Genomic DNA, 23,949 nt, shown 5'->3' with positions numbered 1-23,949 from the left:
ATAACTCTCCAGAGGGACCTAAGTTCACTAATTCCCAAGAATTTTAGTAACTAACTAACATGTCAAATTTTCGACAATGCATTCATGTATGGAGAAGAAAGTTATTATGATGTATATTTCCATTCAATTTACACTAAAAACAATTTTGAGTGATTTTTTTTATTTGTATTTTTCAAAGAACTACATTATTTTTCTTATTTCTTATACTCGAACACAAATTATCATGAATAAGTAATATTATATAAAAATACTTTCATAATATTAAATACCAATTTTCATTCATTGTCTGTGGGAAGAACTAGACTCTCTTCTACATTTAAAAAATTCATTAATAATAACAATAGGCTTATAATTTGCTGAAATAATTTACTAGATAATTTCATTCTTTCAACTAATATATTGCTTTTAAATTAACTTATATTAGAGTTAAAAAAATAATATGAGAGGTTTTTTATAAATTAATTTAATCAGAAATTACTTTTAACCCAGTATTCTTTTATTTTCTACATTGTTTATAAAAATTCACCTAAATATATTTAACCTATGGGACAATTTCTTAATAATCTTTAAAAATATTTCGTGCAATAAAAAAACACATCTAATGATAAGTTGATCTACTAAATTCAATCCATGTTATTATCTTTATATAAATTTTTGCTAGTACTTTAACGGCAATATAATCCTTGCATCTAAATCGAAAACAATTTTAAGCATTTTGAATCTCTATAAGGACTATATATAATTTTGTTTTGAGACTCTAGGTAATAAATCATATTAAACATTTTTTAATTGGGAAAAAATATATTTGAATTATCTTTTTTTCCCCTTTGTTTATTGCCAGTGCCTGGCTGTGACAAGGTGTAATAATCCAAAACATGAATTATATATAATCTCCAAAGCTCTTTAGAAGGCCAAAAATAAAAATAAAAATAAAAATAAAAATGTCATTGTTTTGGGTTCCAGTGGCCCCATCTGTCATCTTCCACTGTGAAATACTGTTCTATCTTTATGGGCATGTTAATGATGTTTCCTTCCAAGTTCAGATATTTGTTTTATTTAATATATTTATGTCCTTTCATGAATCTGATTTTGAGTACTAAAGTATAATAGAGTGAAGTACTTTCCCTTTCTTTCCTTGAAGAAGAAAAAAAAAAAAGGGAAAACAGCAAGATACTCACTTGGATCATGAGAGCAAGATACTTTACTTTGATCATGGAGCCAACAATATAATGCAGAATTGCCCAACAACTATTTATGTTAGTTGGTTGCATTGGATACAATTCAAGTACAATCTCCAACAAATTTTTATCATTCTATGCATCTTGCTAGCTACTTCTCATGTCAATTTGTATTTATATAATTTATATATACATTCATTTTATAAAATTGGTTTATACCAATAGTTAATGTGAGATAAAAATAACTTACATTTTAGTATATTACATCCGAGTTTATTTTATATTAATGAGTTATAAAATATTTCAAAATAATAATTGATATATATATATATATATGTTTTGAAATAAATTTCAATGGTGAATTTTGAGAAAATAATTTTTTAAAATAAAAGCTATTCAAGGGGTTATACATATATATACCTTCTCATGTTTACGAAAAGGTAAAGAAAAATAAAATATTTAAGCTATTTCTATACACCTCTAACTATTTGTGACATATTTTTCCTATGACTATTGGTATTTTATCTTTAAATATTATTTTAAAACTTAAATTTTGATGTCCAACTTAGTTCTACACAAATTTCTTAAAAATAAAAGTAAAATCTATTAAAATGTATAACTCAATCTTATAAAATTGACTTATAAAATGAGGTTTGCACCCATTTATATATTATGAAATGTTCTTAATCCTAATCGATATAAAATCTCCAACACCCACCCACGTGTCATGATATCAATATTATTGGTAAGTTCAACAAACTCTTCTTAAGAAAAACTCTAGATGACTCTGATATTATATTAAGAAGTGAACTTTATGTCTAACTTAACCTTATTAAAATGACTTGTAAGATAAGGTTTGAACTCACTTATATTGCAACATTCCTATTTTTACCCATATTTGCTAATATATTATGCATGCAATATCTAATTAACATATAAACATATACTACTTTCTCATATTTGTATCTAAAAAGATATCTCTCTTCATAGGGATTTAATATATACACAAAAGTCTACATATAAAACATTCAAAATAAAACATGTGTTCCTCTGGTTGCTCATTGAGGAGTTTTATCACCTACAACTTTATCTGCTCCCGTGTACATTAACATGATAGAAAACAAACACAAAATAAAGCACTGGGTAAGCTAGTTATTTTTTATAATTCTAATATAAATTTGATTTTTAAAAATACACATAATTCATCAAATTCTCATAATTTGCACAGAGTCATCAAGTGTTTATCACATTTATCATCCACATTATTCTTGTCAGATTTCTACTGACTCACATACTCAGACACTTGACTCTATTTCTGGAAGACTCGTGTATTGAAATTAGCATCCAAAAATCTGCACCTATCATACTACTCAATGTAAATCCACACGGTCATGTACATAATCAATCTAAATATCTCATCATCTCATATAAAAGGGTAAATCCATTTGATCTGCTCTGATCAGTTCTTTCAAACATCATACTCAACCAAATGAACCTCCTTCGACTCTCACCAACGAAATAACTTCATCTATGTGATTCCATTATATTAGTAGAGTCAGAATCGTCTCATTCACAATACACTCACAAATCAATACACTCTAATAATAATCTCAACACGATATTTCCTTTCCTGAAAATACTATGTCTTGATTACACTTTCACCTCATTAAATACATCATTCAACACATCAATGCACCATTCAATCACATATTTTAAACTTTTTAAACAATTTAAATATATCTCAAAAAATTTACTTAAATACATAACTAAGTTCCAAATATATGGTTTCTAAATCAATCATCATCTAAAATCAACGCAACCACTTCTCATCAAACATCTCATTTAAGTAATTCAATAAAATATTAAAAAATAGTTCAACTCATTTATATTATCATTCAAACACTTTCAGTTCTCAATCACAACCACTTTCAACAACTTATTCATCTTAAAATCCATATAAAATATTCAAAATCAACCATTTCAGTTAATATATTACTTTACTCTTCAAAAGAGACAATCCTACAAGCAAAAATTGGAACTGGTGACCACGTCACCTCCACATCCAGATCTTCTAACCTAGGGTTCTATTGAAAATAATAAACCTAGCTTCCCTTACCTGAATTCAAGTAGATGCCCACTAAGAACTCAATCTACAAAAAGCTTAAAGATAATTAACATGCACCACAAAGTCTTGATAAAAAATCTAACTATATCACTAGAACCCTAAGTTAACAGAGATTCACCCTGAAGTTAAAAGATTTACATGTAAAGCATAGACAGAGACAACTTAACAAGTTCAAATTTTGACTCAAAGAGAAGACCAAAAATGAACTTACTCTATTTGAGATTTTGATATAGTAATCTTGTAGTGTTCATTGTCAGGAGTCCAATAGCAGACTCTGATCGTCAAACTGATAAGCGAGAAATTCAGAATCTTAGAAAGAAGGAAGAGGAAAGGAAAAATGAACAAAAATGAACTCACTTTATCAGAGATTTTGATCGTTGTAGTCTTTGCTACCAGGAGTCTAATGGCGTACTCCGATCATCAAACTAATGAACGAAGATGTTAGAATCTTAAATAGAATAACTAAATTTTCTATTTATATGCTCTTTTCATTTTAATAATAAAATATTTAGATGTCATTTAAAATGTACTACTTCTACTCTAAGATTATTTTCTAGATCCTTACATATATATTATGAAATATAAAGAAATATAAATCGATATACGATGTCCAATAAAATTCATTAATTAAAATGAAACTTGTTACAAGTCATGACCTAGGAACATCTCTTCGCTACATCATCCTAACATAATTCTACATAATATATTAAATGAAAATTTATATCATTTATATTATTTTAACTAAGTAATATAAATCTTCCAATGCTTACATGTTTTTTGGTGTGTGAAAATGATACATGGTATGTTCAAATTTTAAGCATTATTGTGCTTTGCAACATCATATCATATAAATGATTAATCATCCAAAACCAAAAGTAGTTATATTGAATATTCTCCCACTTGCCTAACATTTTTTTCTGGATTTAGTGAGAAAGAGTACATATGTCATACTTAAAAATGTTTAATAACCCATATTTAACTGTCATAATTATTGTGATGTCACAATCCATTTAGCATAATGTAATGTACGAAGGGAACACTTAGAAGAATTTGTTTGATTTTAGGAAAGTGATTTATGATGTTTTGTAAACTTTGTTTTAATGAACTTCGCAATAACACTTGTCAAACTAAACTAAGGTTCTTAAATTATCTGAATAAGTTTTATCATCGAACTTATGATTCATCTTCTATGTAACAAGTGCTTCATCAAACATTTCTATTCAAATTAAATAGAACCTAGCATATCCATTCTTTGTTAAAAAAATCGTGCAACCCGACAAAAATTGTAATTTTTTTTCAGATGTGAGAAATTATAATTTCTATTTTGAAGCAATTGACACAAGGAATCTTTGATACCATATGTAGTGGTGAGATATTAAAATGAGTTTGAAAAATCTGAAAAATATTTTAAAGAGTGTCGTGTTGGAAGAAGTGGATATCGTTTTCAAAAAATAGTGTTGACTATTATTGACACTGAAGTTTAATTAATTTTATGAGAAAGTATCTAGTCTCTTCCCTAATTAATGGTTCATGTCTTTTCTCATATACTATTATTATTTTTCCTTGAGCTAAGTGCTGGTGTTGTATTTTTCTCATACACAATGGGTTCTTCTCTTTTCCTTGTCACATGACACATTGAGAACCTCACACAAGTCCATGATTTGGTCAACTAGGGGTTGGTGGAATGGGAACACAAGGAGTGTTAAGCTTCATTTTATATTATCTTTCAATAGAAAATCTACCTTTTATAACTCAAATCTTAATTTAATATAATATGTTAGCTTTTGTTTTATAGAGTATATAATCATTGATTCAAATTTAATATTAAATAAAATTTCTTTAAATGTACATTTTGAAATAGTTAAATAAAATTTGAGTAACTATAATTTTAACAATATTAATAAATTTTAACAATAGTGTATGTATTTGAAAGCTAATATAAATGGTAAGGTATTATTAATATTTTAGTGGAAAGGTAACTTTTTTGTTTATATTTTTGCATTATTTCTTTAAAAAAATAAATCAAGATCTTCATTTAATATTATAATACTCCATAAAACTTACAATATTTTTAATTCATTCTCACTCAAAAGAAGTTATTCTTATAAGATTCGAATAAAAAAATAAAACAATTCATGTTCTTAAAATTGGTCAATTTGACTTTTAATAGAAGAAGAAAATAAATCTAACTTGTATACAAACTAATCAACCGTGTAATATTTCATCAACATTTTATTCATTAAAATGTCTTTTCCATAGAATGAATTAGTTATGTGCATTATTGTATTATAATTATGTGTATTTATTTGCATTTCAACAACCTTTCTTGATGTTGTTGCAATTTTAAAAATATCATTCAACTGAGAGAAACAGCTTCATGGAGAAGTTAAAACATAATGAGAAATAATCATAATAAAACAAATATATATATATATATATAAGAAGATAACATTAGTTTTTGCAATATGAAAAAAATACACATTGTTATTTTCTACTAACAAAATGCTAAATGACATTGAAATTGAAAATTTTGAATTAGGAAAGCATTTCTCAGCCTCTGCTTTACGTTACATGTTTATATAGAAAAAATAATTAATATGTTAATTAAAAATTATGGTAATGGCACGTTAGATTAAAAGTAATTAGTAGAATATTAAATTGATTGACTTTGGTGGCAATTTGTGCCAAGAATAATTGTGCAATTAAGAGTGCACATAGTCATGGTGAAGATAAGTATCACATTTATTTAGTTCTCTATAAATCTGAGATGGGAATATGAACACCATTAACTCCTCAACGGTATTGCAATGCTCACTCACAAATTCTTAAAAACAAATAGCATAGGGTAGAGTGAGATTCATTTAATTTTAACTTCATATAGGGTTGGGTTACTGTAAAAAAATAACTTGGATAAGTAATATATAGTTATTTTAATCAAACATATTTAGAAATATTTTAAAAACAAATCCAATAATAAATAGTAGAAATTTAAATCTTGTTGTGAAGTTAAGTCGGTAAAAAATAATATTGTTAGATTAATCATCACATTTAAATTTAAAATATTGTTCGTTTATAATTTTTAAGTTTCGTCACGATTTTGTCCTTAAAAAATACTTCAGTGAATCAATAGAGTAAAATGTATTTTACACCTATTCCTAATCCTAAATAGAATGGATGCAGAGATCTATATATAAACATAGTATCTAATACGCTCCAATGACCCTTTCTCATAATGAGAATGTATATAATTCCATTTCGGTTGGGGTCAGTATAAAATGAACTTAGAATCATCAAATTTTCAATTCTAAATTCATGACCCTAGTCCATTGCCATTTTGAACGGAGCATATGACCTTCACCTCTACTCGTAAACAAACTATATTGGACCTATCACTATCTCAACAAACTTAGAATTAAAATATATTTTAATTTTTATTTTCAACAAGTTATTTATATTTAAATAAACCCTTATTTATTTGATATAATATGTCTTCACTCCTATATACTATCATTATACTTAAAAAAACTTCAAGGTAATTAGGAAACTTAGAAACAAGTAACATTAAAATGGTTTGGCTATCTTGTTTGAAAATTCTAATTTAATAATTTATAATGTAAGAAAAGAGAAATATGATTGAGTTTCAGCATAAAACCTAACAAAGGCTATATTTATTCTTAATATAGCAAACAACTTTCTTTCTTAAAATTAAGTTATACACCAATTTTGCTATATATGCACCAAAGAATAGTAACACGTGAATGCTGTATTAAAACATTATGTGAATAATATCATTACTTTCCTTAATAAGTAAGATTTTTTTCACTTCCAAAAAACAATGGAGAACTATATACAAAGAGACAGAGCATGAGGTAAAGTAAATTATAAGCAAGTAAAACAGCTCATCCTCAAAAATTGATGTTACCTATGTATTTGGTGGTTTTGTTATTTGTAGTTATTTCTTTCTTACACACAAAGATAAGATTAGGGTTAGAATGGTGAAAGTGAAAGAATGATAGGGGGAATACACAGAAGACTAACATAACCCTATTTTGAATTTTTTTTAATTAATTGTTATTAAGCATTTGATTAGTTTTTAATTTTTTGAATTAATTATTTCTGTTAAGAATAACACCAAATATTAAACAAATACATCTATGATGATATTTTCAAAGAATAAATTAAAGTAATATATTATTCAATTATTTAAAAATATAACTTTTATAATAGAATAAAATACATTGAGATCGAGACTTTAAAGAATTAGTGAAGTTGTTCTCAATATTTCTTCTTATTTAAATACCTTACATGCATATATTTTATTCTTGTTGTCCAAAATATAGATTACACTAAATATCTATACGTCATTGTTTTGTCTATTGCAAATATAAACATATTTTTTTTTTAAAATGAAAATTAGTATTGCTCTAAAATTGGAAATATAAAATAATTTAATTTTAGAAAAACTAAAATTACAGTGATTCTTAAACACATGGTATGTTAAAATAATAATTTATTTTAAATAGTAACAAGTGCAATTTACTGTATGTTAAGTCATATTCTTAAAAAGACTTTATTGCATATCAGAAAGATTTTCCAAGAAAGATGTAAGAAGAGAAATGCACAGAACATCAAATCTTGTACACTTAAGCTTAAACAAGTTTGAGAATTGTCAGATCTTCAAAATCCAGTGCTTTTCTTTCTTTCATAGTTTTTTTTACCGTTAAGATCTTTTGCCGCCGAAAAATTGACAGCCACTATCAACCGTCTGATCAACAAATCCCCAACATCTATGAGGGTCCACCTCATGCAGTGGACCCCACCTGCACCGTTCTAATTCCCAAGTAAGAAAATAAGAGAGTTTTCTCTCTCTATGCTCTTGTCTGTTCCCCCACCACCATCCTTTGAGTCACACCAAAGCCACTGTGATTCCATTCCATCTCTTTTCTTTTCCTCTGAATACCTCTAAAGTTTCCATTTTTCTGACATGGGTATCTCTTATTTTCTGTGTTTTTCGTAGTTTTTATCTTCTCTTGTCTGTTTCGACTTGTCAAGTGTGGTCTTTGTCTGGGGTGCCATCATGCGTTTGGGTTGAAGAATCTGTGAAGTGGGGGGTGTTCCATACGCTGTGGTGCTGATTCTGTTGCTATTCGTGCTTCTTGCTTTTGGTGTGTGTTTATTGTGGTTTCATCTTTTGCGAGTGGGTGTGTGGATTGGTTTTTGGGTTGGAGATGTTGGGCTCAGGTACCAATTTGGTGACCACGGTCATTGGGTTTGGCATGAGTGCCACTTTCATTGTGTTTGTCTGCACCAGAATCATTTGTGGAAGGTTAAGAGGGGGTGTTGAATCTCGGATGGTGTATGAGATTGAATCAAGAATTGATGTAGAACAGGTAAGTTCGGCTGTACCTTTTTCTTCCTTCCCCCTTTTCCTGTTTTTGCTTGTGAACGTGGCTTGAATTTAGGTGATTTGTTCAATTTCTATGAAACTTCTTTCAATAATGTAATCTCTATTTTATTTGGTCATGACTCACCTTATTTTTCTGATCCGGTACTCAGTGTACAAGGAATGAGGATTGCTGCAATTTTCTGTTGTTCTTTCTGACTTTTGATTCTGATGCAAATGCTGCATTCCATATCTAAAAGTAAATCTATGGCTCGGCTATAAGATTTTAATCAGCTGTAAGGAATTGGGCATTTGTATCAATGAATGTGTATATTGCCCCTTAAGTTAATTGCCATTTGTCATGGAGATATCAAGATTTATGCAGATGTTCTAATCCAATTCGTAATCGAGACTTTTTCTATGTTAATAACATTAACAACTACAAAACCTTATCTTACTAGGTGGGGTCGGGTACATATACATCACATGACACTATTGGGCTGGGTCAAAGACCAAATCTTTAGAGTCAAAAACCAAATCTTCTGATGTATTAACACTACATTCGGGTTCTGATGCAGCGGTTCTAACTCATTTAACACTATTTGAGTCATAGAACATGTCTCTTCTGGGTAACAACTTAGCATTAGCAAAAATCTGTCACGAACTCGCGAGTGATCCATGTTTGATATGCTGACAAGGTTTATGTTGGCGTCCTTGCACCACCACCCTCCTTAAAATGAACAAGTTTCATTGTTAATATTTCATATAATTTCAAGTTCATGAATTGAATGTTTCTGGACCCTCCATATAGTGGTGGATCACTGTGTAATTTGTAATTTAGTTTGTCATTCTATATTGTGAAGGTTGGTTGCTTTAGATTTTAATTTTTCATTGTTTACTGATAGCCAGAACATCATGTTAATGACCCTGAATCAGAACCTGTTCTGCTTGATGCAATCCCTACTTTGAAGTTCAACCAAGAGGCTTTCAGTTCCCTTGAACACACACAGTTAAGTTTTAGTCTCTCAATTGTAGGTCACAGAGAACAAGTTCCTATGTTTTCCATGACAGAAGATTTCAAACTGTTACAGTAATTTCTTACCACATAACATTGTTCTTGTAATTTTTGTTATACTAGTTCATAGCACATGATATACAAACAACTGTGACAGATTAATAAGCTCATGTAAGGAGGAGATAGATGTATAACTTTGTTTGCTTCTGCAGGTGTGTAATATGTTTGGCAGATTACAAAGAAAGAGAAGTATTGCGTATCATGCCCAAATGTGGCCACACTTTTCATCTTTCTTGCATTGATATATGGCTGAGAAAACAATCTACCTGTCCAGTATGCCGTCTGCCATTGAAAAACTCTTCTGAAACAAAACATGCCAGACCTGTGACGTTTACCATGAGCCAATCCCTTGATGAGTCTCACACATCAGAAAGAAATGAAAATATAGGGAGACATGTTGAACCTACTCCTACTGCAGCCAGTGACTCTTTACAACCAAATCCAGGTGAACAAGGAGCAAGACAATCTTAGAGAGCTAAAGGGGTTGTTCTGCTAAAGAAGAGAAGAAGAGTGAAAAATTTCTGCTTTTATAGAGGAATGCTTCTAATTATAGATTGGATTCAAATTCTTTGTCTGTGATATGGCCTTCATATTAATCTCTCGGTGGTGTAAATATGTTTTCTTTTGTAGCATATGAAGGCCTAGTTTTTGGTGGAATCTCTTGCATACCATGTTTAAGTTCTTTTCTCCATGGTATCACTAAATCAAGCATTCTACTCGTTAATGCTCAACAGTTAAACAAATGTTGGAACTTGGATTACATATTTTTCTTGTACAATTTTTTTTCATCAGCAATTTTTTTCTTTACAACGCTTCTTGTTTTTATCATAGCATGTATCTTGAAAATTTGGATAGTGAGAAAGAAAAAAGTCATAATTACATTAAGCAACCATTTGTGCCAGCTATTGAGGATCCATTTTTAATAATAGTTATGGCAGAAACCAAATATATACCCTCAAAACGGCCGGTGGTCCTATGTAGCAGCTAATAACAATAACTGCACCTGTAAAATTGTACCGAATATATCTATCTGTAAATCTAATACACTGAAGTATTATAAAGAATTCAAAGAGAAAAGTTTTGTTCTGTCATAAAATATGTTTACTTAGCAGGATAGGTTCTCTTAAGTAATGTTGAAGCTAGAGCAAAACGAATATGCAATACTTGAAGACCAGGAATTCTGGCATAAATGTTAAATCTGTAAATAGCATTAACAAATGTGTTATGATCCCTTTTTCATAATATTGGCTACAAATTAGGAATAATTCAACTTTATAAAACTCCTTCGTAAGATAAAATATGTACAAATATATTACGAAATGTTTTTATTTTCGGTTGATGAAATGTTTTTATTTTCGGTTGATGTAAAAGAAAATGGACTTTAAGTCTAATTCTACCGATATAATTGAAATGAGATTTTCAATCAAATATAATACAATTCATATATATATATATTATAATTTGTTGTGATGTAAGTTGTACATAAAATGTGATTAATAATTGAAAATGTGGCTGTGCTATTTATGGAGGAATAGAGAATCAATCTAGAATGCCTTAAAATGTTTACAAATGGCAGATCATCTTGCAAGTTGTAACTATGATCATGTATCCATGTGCAGTGTGTTAGCTTCAATCTGGTTTTTGCAGGAAAATGAGGAAGCTAATGGAGTTTAGATCGATCTGGTATTTTCATGTGAAAGTGTTGGTGGTTAGTCCTGTCTGTGAGGCAGATGATGATGTTAATATGCTGCACGGTTTAAAGTATTTCATAAAGGTCAATTCTAACTTTGGATTTTAGTGCAAAAATGAAAGGAATAATGACAAGTTAAGGAAGTGGTTTGATAGTTTCAGTGTTAGAGAAGAATCACAACTAAAAGAATCATAACTAGAGAAGTACTCTTGGCCCACTGCTAAAGTTTTATTATTATTTTTATACTTCTAACTATTCATGACACCCCGGAATATTTTTTAATTTTAAATAAAAATATTTAAAAAAGTTTGAAAAATATAAACTCAGATAAAAGAATAACTTTTAAGTACAGTTAAACGTTAAATATTAACGTAAATAAATTTAGTTTTTAAAAATTTAAATTTAAATAAGTTCTATCAAAGTATACCTTTCAAAAAAATAATCTTTTTAAAAATAATTTCAATTTCATAAGTTTAAATGAAAAATTAAAAGAATATAAATTTAAATTCTAAACAATCTTTCTATGATTAATAATTTTCTCATTAATAACTTTGTGATTTTAAAAAAATACTAAAATTCACTAACAATAATTAATGGATATGTTGCATACCATAATACTCATACTCACACATCAACAAAATAATTAAAATACTTGTATTTATTGGCTAACTATCCATAAAAGATATCTATTTTTGCATTCATTATATATTTTACCTAAGTACACATTTTTTTTGTTTGTCATCCCCGATTAAGTTAATCATCATGTATTTTACCTGTCTTTAATGCTGAATTCTAATAGCATCCAATGTGTTATTTTTATCAAGAAAAGGTAGTGCCTTTATATGCCACATACATACAGTTTTTGATAAATAGTGGACAAAAAAATCTTAATCATTTTTTTAAAGAAAATGTCCACCAAATAAAAAATAAGATCTTTAGTTACTCTTATTTTATTTTTATGAAGGGTTTCTTAACCATTTTACCCCCATCATTTTTAATTTTTGGGATTTTTTTGTGAGACTGCAATATTCACATTTCTTGGGTGTTGATAACCCTAAACCCTAAAATACATACACTTCACATATCAATAAATTAATATTTTATTTATTTTTAATGTAAAATATTATTATAATAGTTTGTGAAATGTATGTATTTTACTTTTTCGGTGTAAAAGAAATCTTTTCCTTTATAGTTTAATGAGTGTACCGGTGACATCCGTACGATTGACCACATGTCTCCCCATTAATGCACCGATCGATATTATGTCTCGGTTCTCATCAATGGATTGACCGACACCACGAATTCAATTATGTTTAAGTAGAGTTAGTGAAACTAATCAATGGTTAAGAGTTAGGTAATGTATTCCTAAACATGGTCCAACTCCCTAATCTGACCCAATAAGATAGATCCACTAAAATAATATAAATAGCACAGATTTCAAGAAACAGGTACATCATCATACAGTGCTTTGGCTACCGAGCGCCGAATACTAAAACTAACTTGAGCATTGCAGGTACCATCCAAGTCTGTGTTACCGAGAGGTGGAAAATGAGTAGAGAGGCGGAAGGAACTCGCAGGGAGAGAAATTGGAATGCAAACCGACCGATCGAGGAAGGAAAGGAGCAGTCTCAATAGTTTTTTGGGCCCCAACCCCGTTCGAGAACAATTGGCGCCCACCGTGGGGCCGAGAGAATTCGTGTTAAGAATAAGGTAGATGGTATCAACCTGAAGCATGGCAAGGGAAATAATGTCTAAAGCTGAAAATAAGACATTGCTGATGTCTCTGCAAAGAGAGATGACCAAGATGAAGAGAAAGAATGAAGAGATCACCCGGAAGAATGAGGAGGACTTCGGAAGGAGAATGAAGAGATGAAGGAGGAAGTTCGTCGAGGGGGAACCGTCTACTGTACCGACCAACCTTGTCGGTAGTTAGTTCACTCAAGAAATTCCAAGAATCAGGTATGTCATCATACAATGTTTTGACTACCGAGCACCGAATACTAAAGCTAACTTGAGCACAGAGTGCCTTCTGCAGGTACCATCCGAGTCTGTGTTACAAGAAGACGGGGAGGTGGAACGAGTAGAGAAGGGGAAGGAGCTCGCAGGGAGAGAAGTTGGACTGCAGACCGACCGACTGACCGAGGAAGGAGATGACCAATCTCAATAGTTCTCTGGACTCCAACCCATTTGAAAACAATAAAAGTAGAAAATGCTTTGAGGAACATTGTTGTGTGGCTTGTAGGTTTATTCTATAACTTACTTTGAAGTTTCATTATATTTTTTGATATCGATAGCGTTATTCTTCATTTTTAACTTTGATAAATGAAAATGATGTTTTATATTATAAAGTATTTTTTCAATAATATGTGATTTGTTAAGTTTAATAAACTAAAAAAAATATAATTATAGTTCCTTTTAAAAGAAAGCTAAATTTCTTAATTCCATACATATAATTTATTCATTTTTTTTTTATATTTTTAAAAATCTCTTAAAATTTAAATTTATATCAATTTAATTCTTCTATCAAATTATTCAATACGGAGTGAAGGTACCAAATCAATTTAAAAATTAAAAACTTTAATTAAACTTTTAATAATACAGTTCAAATTGAATAAATTATATAAATAGGAAGCAATTAACTAATTTAACTTTTTATAAAGATAATTAGACAAAATTTAAATAATTATTTAGACAATTAGATAAAACATCAGTAACGTATTGCTAAAACATAAGTTAAATCATTGTTAAAATATTAAAAAAAAAAAACTTACCAAAACAATCAATAACATATTCCTAAACAAAAGAATTTAAATAATTAAATAAAACACAGTTTAAATAAATAATTCAATAATAAACAAAATATTAAAAAGATATGATAGAAACATGATTTCATTGAATATGTTTAGGGGTGGAACCCGTTCGGCCAAAGACAGGACATGCTGAATTAAAATGAAAACATATTTTTTTATTATATTATTTAATAGATATAAATATTTAGTAATATTATTACTTTAATACTTAATATTTATCAATTAAGTTTTAATTATTAATTACAGTGGATCAATCTATTACTACTAATTTTTATAGGTAAAAATGTGGAAGTAAACCTAAATATTTTTAGACAATATACTATAGATTCAAGAAACCTAAAACTAAAAAAGAAAAAACTTTAGCTATGCAATGAATACTCCAATGGAGTGAGGCTTTGTGAACAAGAGGAGGGTGCATTAAGTAGTGGTGAGTTACTAATTTTAAAAAAGTGATTATCAAAAAATTATTTTTGTAAAAATATTTTATGTTTGATTATCATTCTTCAAAATATTTTTAAATAAAAATGTCTTCTTGTATTTTTCTAAAATAGTTTCTACAGTAGTTTATATTTTATAAATTACTCAAAATAATAATTTATTAAGTTTTAAGTTATTGTAAATTTGAGTATATATAATTAATTTTTTATTAACAAAAATTTATATTCTTTAATTTTATTTTTTATCGTCTAATTTTTTCATTAATTGACTGACATAATTATCAATCATTATTCTGTTTATTTATATTTATATGTAAAAGATATGATGTTTTATAATTATTATAAAATGGTATTGTGATTAGTAAATAATAATAACATGTTGAATGATAATGATAGTGACTTATTATTTTAAATTAACTGCAAATTTCTGAAATATATGAAAAAAATAAATAAGATAACGGAACAAGAAAAAAGTTACCTCATCCAATAAAAATAAACTGAAGAAATTTAATTGTTGGAAAATATAATTATTTTGAATAGTTAACAAGAATTTAATTGTAAATATCAAAATTTAAGAAGAATTTAAAACTGAATTAAGCCTTAAATAATTTGTAAAATGTGTTTTCAACTTATTTTTAATTTCTATTTAAAAATAAATAAACAAAGAGTTTAAAAGAATATAGTAGCTACTTTTTCTGTTAAGAAACAATTATCTATGCCACTAGAATCAATATTAAGAGTAAAAGGGTGATTTATCACGTTTTGTACGAGGTGAAAAGAGTAAAATAGTTGGTGAGAATAGGAGAAACCTAAGATATTAGAAGAAGAGTTGAATTGGGTGAAAAAAACACATGAAGCAATTCTACACCTGACTTCTACAACAACCCATAGGCAATTGCTTCCTGCACCCGATCAATTGTGACTGGCACCCGATAAACTTTTTAAAATCCCATTATGCCCTTGTCTTGCGCAGAACAACAATAACACTACGGAAAAAATTATCCGCAAGTCAAATGTCTCTTGCGGATAAAAATATCCGGAGGCCATTCTTCCACAACTGCGGATAAAAAAATCCGGAAGCCAAGTGCTCACTACAGATAAAAATATCCGAAAGCCATTCTTCCACAACTGCGGATAAAAAAATCCGGAAGTCAAGTGCTCAACTGCGGATAAAAATATCCAGAAGCCATTCTTCCACAACTGCGGATAAAAAAATCCGGAAGTCAAGTGCTCAACTGCGGATAAAAATATCCGGAACCCAGTCCTGAACTGCGGATAAAAATATCCGAAATGTAATAGTAAATTACGGATAAAAACGTGCGGAACTCAATAATGAATTACGGATAAAAATATCCGGTAGGCATGACAGAGTACCTTTCTTTGACGATGGTTTCTTCTCCGACTTCAGAAGCTGATGGTGGCGGCTGCTGCTTTGCCTGCAATGATGAAGCTCACTGATGGTGAAGGAAACCAAGAGAGACGACGGTGGATGACGGTGGCAAGCACAAATGAACAAGAAGAAGAATAGGGTTGGGTGCATAAGATTGGGTGCCTATCACATTTTAAGATTCATTAAGGGTAAATTGGACTTTTCCTATGATTTATTAAGGGTAGATTGAACTTTTACTATGTGTGATTGGGTGCTAGTTAAAAATGATATGGTGCAGGGAGAATCTGCCCAACCCATAATGTCAGTAACGCCCCAATAAACAATAGAAAAACATCCTCAACTTCTGCTAGTCACACTCTCTCCCTTCAAAATCATCACAACCCAGCACTTTCTCACTCACTATCAAACACTCAAAGTTTTGTACTTGTGTTCCATAGAACACCCAGAAGTCAAATTTCAATCTTTTCAATGGAAGAGGCACCCTCATCAATCCCAAGACCTCATTTTGTCACTTCAACAAGCCACTTTCATGGCCAAGCAGTTACCATCATCATCCACCGCCAACCCCACCCATCTCCACCAAATCCACTCTTCCCTCCACCAAGCTCACCGCCACCTCTCCTCCTTCCTCTCCGCCCTCCAGCTGCCGCCTCCGTACGCCGTCGAGTCCTCTGCCACCGCCGAGCCGATGCAGGTGGAGGACGGTGGCGATGGTGGGAGTGATGATGAAGAGACCACTTCAAAGTGTACCATTGACTTGGTTGAGGAGAAAATGAGGCAGTGTTTCATCAAGAACAAGCGCCCCAAAACGACGATCGCAGAGGAGAAGGGAGTTTTTGGTGATGGGTATCTGGAGCTAGTCAGGGACTATGATCCGTATGATGTGAAGTTGAGGTCGTTGGACCTTTTGTATCAGTTTCATGCGTGATGTGGTGTGTCAGATGTGATAATAATGTTGCTAAATTTTCTTAATTGTTTTTGTTCTGACTATAGAAATTTTTAGTTTTCTTTTGTGATGATTGGTTTTGTTGATGGATATGGAATGGAAGATTTGGGTTGTATAGTTAGCTCAGTCCATTAATTAATCATGTTTAATGTTAGTTCTTTGTAGATTTTCTCTGATTTCATACTTTGCTGACTTTTCCTGATTGCATAAGAAGATAGCATTGACTTACCCAACAATTGTGACTCCATCATTGACTACAGATGGAGTATCTGTCTAAGTTGACAATCGACAAGGACCTGAATTTGATTTTGGTATAACAGTACTACAAAAATAATAGCATGGAGTTAAAAATACAAATATAATTAAGGGTGATACATAATTTTATTGATCAATTCTAAGTAAATTATTATTCAGTTACACATTTAAATTGACATATGGTTTTATCACGTTTATTTAACATCGTGGGAAAATTCCACAATTGCAATTGTTTTGCGGTTTGGACACACTTCAAAGCCTTGACATTGTGGTAAAAATGGCAGTTGCTGACCATTTGTTTCAGCTTCAAGAATAGATTGCTCTTCATTTCACAACGTAGGGTGGTTGATTCAATCCAGTTACATTACCTCTGTGGCAGTTAAACTTACAAGCTGTGTATTGCACACGGAGTCTACTCTAATTATATTCACAGAATGTACACAAGTTATGCTCAACTTTATTTTCAGAGATAAACACATGCATGCCCGTGCTTGAAGTCTTGGTAGTTGGAAGGAGAAGACTCTTGGGAATTTAATATATCGCCAATCTGAGATGCCACTACATAGCTCTCTTTGAGACGTTGGTTCTCTATTTGAGTGCATGTATACCTGCAACAAAGAGCTTGTGAATCTCTAGGGACTTCTGCTTGAGGTTGCTCTTCAAATCCACAGTAATCCAGATTGCTACTCCTTAGCGATCATGTTATGCAACTTAACAAAATCGTCCAATGTTAGTTCCTCAGGTCTTGACTGTAAACATCAGAAGTTCAGATGGGTCAGCACAGTCCTTAGAAAACAAAATACCAGAAATGAAGTTTACTGAGGGAACAGAAACAAAAACATAAAATTAAAAAGAGTAGTTGCACACGCTGATCACTTACAGTAGCTAGAAGACCTATGCTTGTTAAAGCTTCTTCGATCTCAAGGGCTGTACATATGTGCTGAAGTGACTTGCGCAGCATCTTACGCTTCTCATTGAATGCTGAATTAACCTACAAATATATAGGACTGAAGTGTCATTGAAATGGTGAAAGAGGTTTGTAACATTAGGACGAAGTGCGATGAAGATCCTTGCAAACTCAATACAAGACAATATATGCCGGAGAAAGAAATACCGTTGAAAAGAAGCTTTTAGTGGAAGAAACATGGGGATATTCTGATGGTAGCTTCAGCTTGAACGAGACAACAGCTGCATCAACCTACACATATGAAAATGAGTCATATTGATGATTTTTAAATTAAGATGTTACATGCATATTTAAATATCATATCACTTACATTAGGCTGAGGGAAAAAATTGGTTCTTGGGACTTTAAATTTGTACTCTGGCTCTGAAAAGGAAAGTCCGAAGTTAGGCATAAAATTAACCAAATTGTGGGCAATGGATAACAAACTCTCTATATGCATCTTGATGTACAAGCTATTCCTCAAGAGACCACATACAAAGCAGTAAAATCAATACTTTTACAAGCACTTGCTTGATTTACAGTTCCTTGTGTTGTAAATGCCAGAGTTAAGGACATGTCTGAGAGTTAAATCTTTACTGTTACTGGATCAGTTTTACAGGTTTAGTTTGATTTACTGTATGAAAACTTATGATCCTTGATTGTAAAAGGATTATTTGTTGAATATATACCTGAATAGAAATTGACAAATACATTGATGGGACGATACTCAGGGGTGCGGAGTGATGATACTACCAAGCGGACAGCAGTCTCCTCCTGTAATGATTTGATCTGGTTAGTAAGAACTGTTACTGAATGAAGTTTCCTTTATTATTGGAAGTAAGTTGAACTCTTGTCATTTTTGGAACGGGTGTTAACTTCAAAGATAAGAGATTTAAAACCTTAAAAGGGAGGTTGATAGAAACTGGCTCAAAAAACTCTCATTTGATGATGTACTATCTTATGCAGATACTGACATTAGTGATATATCAATATATGTGGAGAGGATTTACTACAGAAGACAAAAAAACTAAAACAGAGGGTATTAAAGAGACTGCACTCTCCCTCAACCTTCTCTGCATTTTTGCTCACCCCTCTCTATCTTCCCTCTCCTTTATATCCATAAAGGTCAAACTTTCCCTTTCAATTACCCTTGACTGCTTCATTAGCTGAATTGACTATTCCTTCCCTCAGAGACCTAGATCCGTCCCTATTTCTCCTAATGTACCCTTGGCGATAGGTGGTTTTGGTTTCTTCACAGAGGTTCATTATACCTGGCTCCAACGTGTGAGGTCTGTGGAAGGTGAGATGTATTTAATTATAGCCCCCGTTTGTAATAAAAAAAGAGGCTATTTCTGTGAGTCCTCAAACACTAGATCAAAAGGCTACAATCTTATTATATGCCAATGTCCACGCTTTGAACACAAAAAATATTACTTCAAAAAAAGAAGAAAAAGGAAATGCAGGGAAAAAATAATGTGGCCTTTAGATATCTTTATAACTTGGGTTCTTTAGTATCCAAAATAAGTTTCACAAAGGTCACAGCTCTTTTGCAATCTCAGCCAGTTCTTGCCAACAGATTTAATCATAATTTTGGCCCTACCACCAAAATTCTAATTTCTATAATTTCTTTCTCTGTTCTAAATAGTTATATATGTGCCTCAAGCTGATAATACTGATCAAGATGCAAAAACAATGAACATGAGAAGAACGTCAGATGAAGTAAATGGTGAGTGATAGGAATAGAGATATTAGAGGTTAGGAGATAATGAGAAAAACTAAAAACTAGACAATAAATTAAAGACACTAGAGAGCTATCAATTCGAACCTGGAGCAATAGAACCACTTCTGAGAAAATGTCACCCATCGGAAGAAATAATTTGATCACATCTGTACTGATATTAAAGGGAATGTTAGCAACCACCTGAAAACAACAAATCATACCAGGCCAATTCAGGACTTGCACTACGTTTTCTGGCATATTCTTGGAAACTTTAGCAGCAGAACAGAACACCATAACTTCATAGTTAATATATAGCTGCCTAATTTAGGACCCTGAAGTTAAGCTACCAAATGAATTTATTTAGGCTTATAATATTAATAGTGGAAGATTCACAACAATAACATATATATAAAGCATTAAAAAAGTGATTTGACCCATTACACCCACCGAATTTCTCTCTGCCATGCCACCCATACAACCACCCATACAAAGTGCAAGCTAAGATTTCTAACTCTTACAGTGATGAGTGGAGCAGAATGGTAAGTTCAATTCCTTTATTAATTTTGTGAACAGCAATATTTATTTTCAAAAGATTTATTCTGACTCCTGAGCTACCTAAAAGGGTTTTACTACGGAAAGATCTCCAGTATTGAGTCTAGAAACACGTCGGTAAGGATTTCTTGTGTTCAAAGTTCATGCCTTGGACCACTGAACTGGCCTACATAGGATTGTGGGCTCCTAGATTGTTAGCACATATCAAACATGAACTGCCCAAATTTTGCATAGCTCATATTAACCACTGGAAACTCCCAAATTGATACCCCACAAGCAACTCAATATAGTGGATTTTTTTTAAAAAAATATTATTGTCAGAGATATAAGAAATATACCTTATATTTCTAACAATTATCATATCGATTCAGTTCTAACTTGAAAGGCTTAGGCTTCAAACGTAACATTAGTTGTGGAGATTACAAAATCAACAATTCTTTTTATTCCAAAAACAAAATGATTAAGATGAAACAAACATGACTTTCTAAAAGCTGACAGATAATTAAATGAAGTAGCTTGCTAGTTTAGGACGTAGAGCCTCACTTTGGCTTTTCTGGATTCCGAAATTGTGCTTCCAACCAACGATGACATATGAGAGCGCACATGACATTTGACAATATCCTCGGTCAAAACCTATATTTGTTTTAATCAAAGCATGAACATAAATCATAATTTATACAGAAAAATTGCTCTTGACTTATCATAATTTCAGCAAAAGAATCAAACATATGACAGAGAGATTGGAGAATGAAATATAGACTTGCAGAATAATGAACAAACTAAAGTAACAAATGAATTGAAATATCAAGAATTATGAGGAAATTACAAACTGTGACATTACTTTTAAAGGCAATAAGGAGAAATTGGGGGGAAATAACCAATGCAAACGTGCTCTAGACTCTGATTTCAACAATCAAGGCCAGACAAGGAGTATCTATCAGTAATTCTCAATCCTCTCATGAAAGATATAGTCTAGATGAACACTATAAGTAAATAGATTTCAATGTTAAACAACATCAATTAGTATAACTATAGTGCATATTGAGCTTCTATAAATGATATGGTAACTGAATAGCCTAATTTACTTCTCTGTAACACAGAATAAAAGCATGCTGCATAAAGTTCAAATTCACCATAAATTATACCTTCAACTTTCCTGAACTTGAAAATCTTTCACTCACGAGGGCAGCCATGTGTTTATCCTGTATCAAATGAAAGATACAAGAAACATAAACTTGAGTTGAAGTAGAAGACAGCAATGAAGAACTATTCACCACTCCAACTTACCACGGTTGGAAATTTTACACAACCTACATTGTGAGCAAAAATATTTACATTGTAGAGATCTACAAATTAACACAAACCAAAAAGGGCACAAATAAACTCGTGCTTAGACAATGAGATATCTTGAACTAAAATTAGTTCACGACGAGGTGAAAATGACTAGACCTTTTCAACTGCAAGAACGAATGCGCCTGAATTCAAAAGAACATTAGTCAGGGAGCCAGTTCCAGGCCCAATTTCCAACACGACATCGCCTTGTTCAATACCAGCCGCACCAGCAAGTTGGTCATTTATCTCAGAATTCAACATATAATGCTACAATTACATCAACACCAAAATGAGCAAAAAACTTCAGAAGCAGATTTATTTCAAACCAAGCCCAAAGCACCCAGTTACACACCCACCAACTGTTTGATAACAGACCCCAGTGAAGCACTCAAATAAATCATCCCAAACAACAACAAAAAAATTACTAAACTTAGAAAACTAGACGTTGCAGTGCTACAACGCAAAATTCAGGTCAAACCAACCATCCCATGTACATACCCACCCTCTGTTCGATGAAACACCTCAACGAAGCATCCCCGTATAACTTTCATAAAAATACCTCAAAAGAAAAACATATTGGAGCACTACAACATAATGGGTCATCCCAAATTTTCTCATAAAACAACAAAATAGAAAAAGAAGGAAACCTGGCCAAGAGATTTTCTGGGGAATCTGCCTTTGGATTTGAGAGCTTTGAGAGTGGCATAGTAATCATCAGCGCTTCGCGTGGAAGCTCTGCTACTTCTTTCAGCACAAACTACGTATGGAGCTCTCCGCCTTACGCCGGCGGTGCTATCATGCGCCGGTTTGCGGTGGCGGTTAAGCAGTGCGGAGTGAGATATTGGCGGGAACGTTTGAAGAGAGCATAGCGATGAAGGATTCATGATTGGTTGTTCCTTACTTGCGCAGTTATCTGTTTTCAAACTTCCCACATTTATAAATACGTAGTTGATAAAAAATATACTGCTCTTTAACTTTAACTTTAAGAACATCAATTTTAATAAAATAAATGTATGTTAATTTCTTAAAAATGGGTACATTTGAAATTATTTATTAGTCTTGCACTATCAAAGTGTAACATTTGAAAGATAAGAAACTCCTTCATTTCATATAATATCACATGCTTATACTATACACAATTTTAAGTTAATTTGGGTATTACAATAAGAGGAAGACGAACAAAAGGGTGTTATTTTCTACAAATTTTATGTCATTTTAAAATTAATTTACAACATTTATTTTGTTTATAACAATGTTTTTTTTTATTTTCCAGAAAAGAGGAATATAAAGAAGGTTGCTTTATTTTTTTTTTCTCTTTGAAGTAAAATTCACTTTATTTAGCTTGAACTTTGAGTCAACTATATTATTTTCCATGTGATATACTATAGAGTTTAACTTTGATACATTATCATCATAATAAACTAAAAAATATATTTATATTTTTTACTCTTTTTTTCTGAATGATTTGGTTGAATTCCAAATTTAAAATCAAGTATCAAATTAAATTGCTTATTATGCGTTAATTAACTACTAATAAATATATATGATTGTATTTTTTGAAAGACTGTTTTAATATTTGATTAAATTTTAATTACAATATATTTATATTTATCCAAACATGATAATAAATCTGTATTATAAGGCTGCATTCCTACATTTTTTTCTTCATGCACCCCTATATTTTTGGAAACCTAAATTTTTCTTGACAGTTTTGAGTGGTTCTGAAATGTTCCATAAGCAAAAAGATATTTCTGAAATAGAAAATCTGCATTATAAATAATGTTTAATTGGTCTATTTCTCATGTTATCAATCCGAATACAATAATGTTTAATAGCGTAAATTAGTCATTTGTAAGACACTATTTCCTATAAACTTCTTGGAACGGTATTACCATAAAAAAAATAGATAAACTTTAAATATATAAGAACATTGCAGTATTTGGTTGAACATTGACTCATTGTTATTTTTTTAATATTTTTGTTAGAAATATTATTGAATTAGTCTCTGTCTTTGTACGTGTAAATATTTACTGGTTTAGTGTGTTGTCATACGCTGTTAATTTGGTCCTATGATGTAATGAATTCTAATTTAGTCCTTGTAAATTAGAAC

General features: G+C 31.0%; 3 protein-coding genes and 1 long non-coding RNA gene across 4 annotated transcripts; 2 read left to right on the top strand and 2 right to left on the bottom strand.

Annotated features, from left to right (window-relative positions):
* Positions 1 to 8,161: 8,161 nt before the first annotated feature.
* LOC137825764 (RING-H2 finger protein ATL5-like) lies at positions 8,162 to 10,523 on the top strand. Its single transcript, XM_068631535.1, has 3 exons — positions 8,162 to 8,693; positions 9,592 to 9,695; positions 9,914 to 10,523. The coding sequence occupies exons 1-3, from the start codon at positions 8,532 to 8,534 to the stop codon at positions 10,230 to 10,232; spliced, it is 585 nt and encodes a 194-aa protein (XP_068487636.1). The 5' UTR covers positions 8,162 to 8,531; the 3' UTR covers positions 10,233 to 10,523.
* A 4,990-nt stretch (positions 10,524 to 15,513) lies between these two features.
* LOC137825975 (uncharacterized) lies at positions 15,514 to 16,186 on the bottom strand. Its single transcript, XR_011083389.1, has 2 exons — positions 16,073 to 16,186; positions 15,514 to 15,967 (listed from the first exon to the last, which is right to left on the bottom strand). It is a non-coding gene; the product is annotated as an uncharacterized lncRNA (long non-coding RNA).
* A 431-nt stretch (positions 16,187 to 16,617) lies between these two features.
* Positions 16,618 to 17,016, top strand: LOC137823636 (uncharacterized). The gene has a single exon (XM_068628847.1). The coding sequence runs from the start codon at positions 16,618 to 16,620 to the stop codon at positions 17,014 to 17,016; it is 399 nt and encodes a 132-aa protein (XP_068484948.1).
* A 567-nt stretch (positions 17,017 to 17,583) lies between these two features.
* On the bottom strand, positions 17,584 to 22,766 carry LOC137826120 (ribosomal RNA small subunit methyltransferase, chloroplastic). Its single transcript, XM_068631981.1, has 10 exons — positions 22,487 to 22,766; positions 21,957 to 22,106; positions 21,653 to 21,709; positions 21,051 to 21,140; positions 20,061 to 20,156; positions 18,925 to 19,009; positions 18,567 to 18,619; positions 18,404 to 18,487; positions 18,170 to 18,280; positions 17,584 to 18,038 (listed from the first exon to the last, which is right to left on the bottom strand). The coding sequence occupies exons 1-10, from the start codon at positions 22,721 to 22,723 to the stop codon at positions 17,973 to 17,975; spliced, it is 1,029 nt and encodes a 342-aa protein (XP_068488082.1). The 5' UTR covers positions 22,724 to 22,766; the 3' UTR covers positions 17,584 to 17,972.
* Between the last annotated feature and the right edge of the window lie 1,183 nt (positions 22,767 to 23,949).

This window comes from Phaseolus vulgaris, chromosome 8 (assembly GCF_000499845.2).
Source record: "Phaseolus vulgaris cultivar G19833 chromosome 8, P. vulgaris v2.0, whole genome shotgun sequence".
Taxonomy (NCBI): Eukaryota; Viridiplantae; Streptophyta; class Magnoliopsida; order Fabales; family Fabaceae; genus Phaseolus; species Phaseolus vulgaris.
Note: the sequence above shows the minus strand (reverse complement) of the source record. Positions and strands in the feature narration are given on the sequence as shown.

What these genes read in the sequence shown, in the direction of transcription:
- LOC137825764 (XM_068631535.1), top strand. Translation starts at nt 8,532, where the DNA reads ATGTTGGGCTCAGGTACCAATTTGGTGACCACGGTCATTGGGTTTGGC. An exon ending in CAAGAATTGATGTAGAACAG is followed by an intron (nt 8,694 to 9,591) that starts GTAAGTTCGGCT and finishes GTTTACTGATAG; the next exon opens with CCAGAACATCATGTTAATGA. An exon ending in AGTTCCCTTGAACACACACA is followed by an intron (nt 9,696 to 9,913) that starts GTTAAGTTTTAG and finishes TTGCTTCTGCAG; the next exon opens with GTGTGTAATATGTTTGGCAG.
- LOC137823636 (XM_068628847.1), top strand. Translation starts at nt 16,618, where the DNA reads ATGGCCAAGCAGTTACCATCATCATCCACCGCCAACCCCACCCATCTC.
- LOC137826120 (XM_068631981.1), bottom strand. Translation starts at nt 22,723, where the DNA reads ATGAATCCTTCATCGCTATGCTCTCTTCAAACGTTCCCGCCAATATCT. An exon ending in TCGTTCTTGCAGTTGAAAAG is followed by an intron (nt 21,710 to 21,956) that starts GTCTAGTCATTT and finishes CATTTGATACAG; the next exon opens with GATAAACACATGGCTGCCCT. An exon ending in CGGAATCCAGAAAAGCCAAA is followed by an intron (nt 20,157 to 21,050) that starts GTGAGGCTCTAC and finishes TGTTGTTTTCAG; the next exon opens with GTGGTTGCTAACATTCCCTT.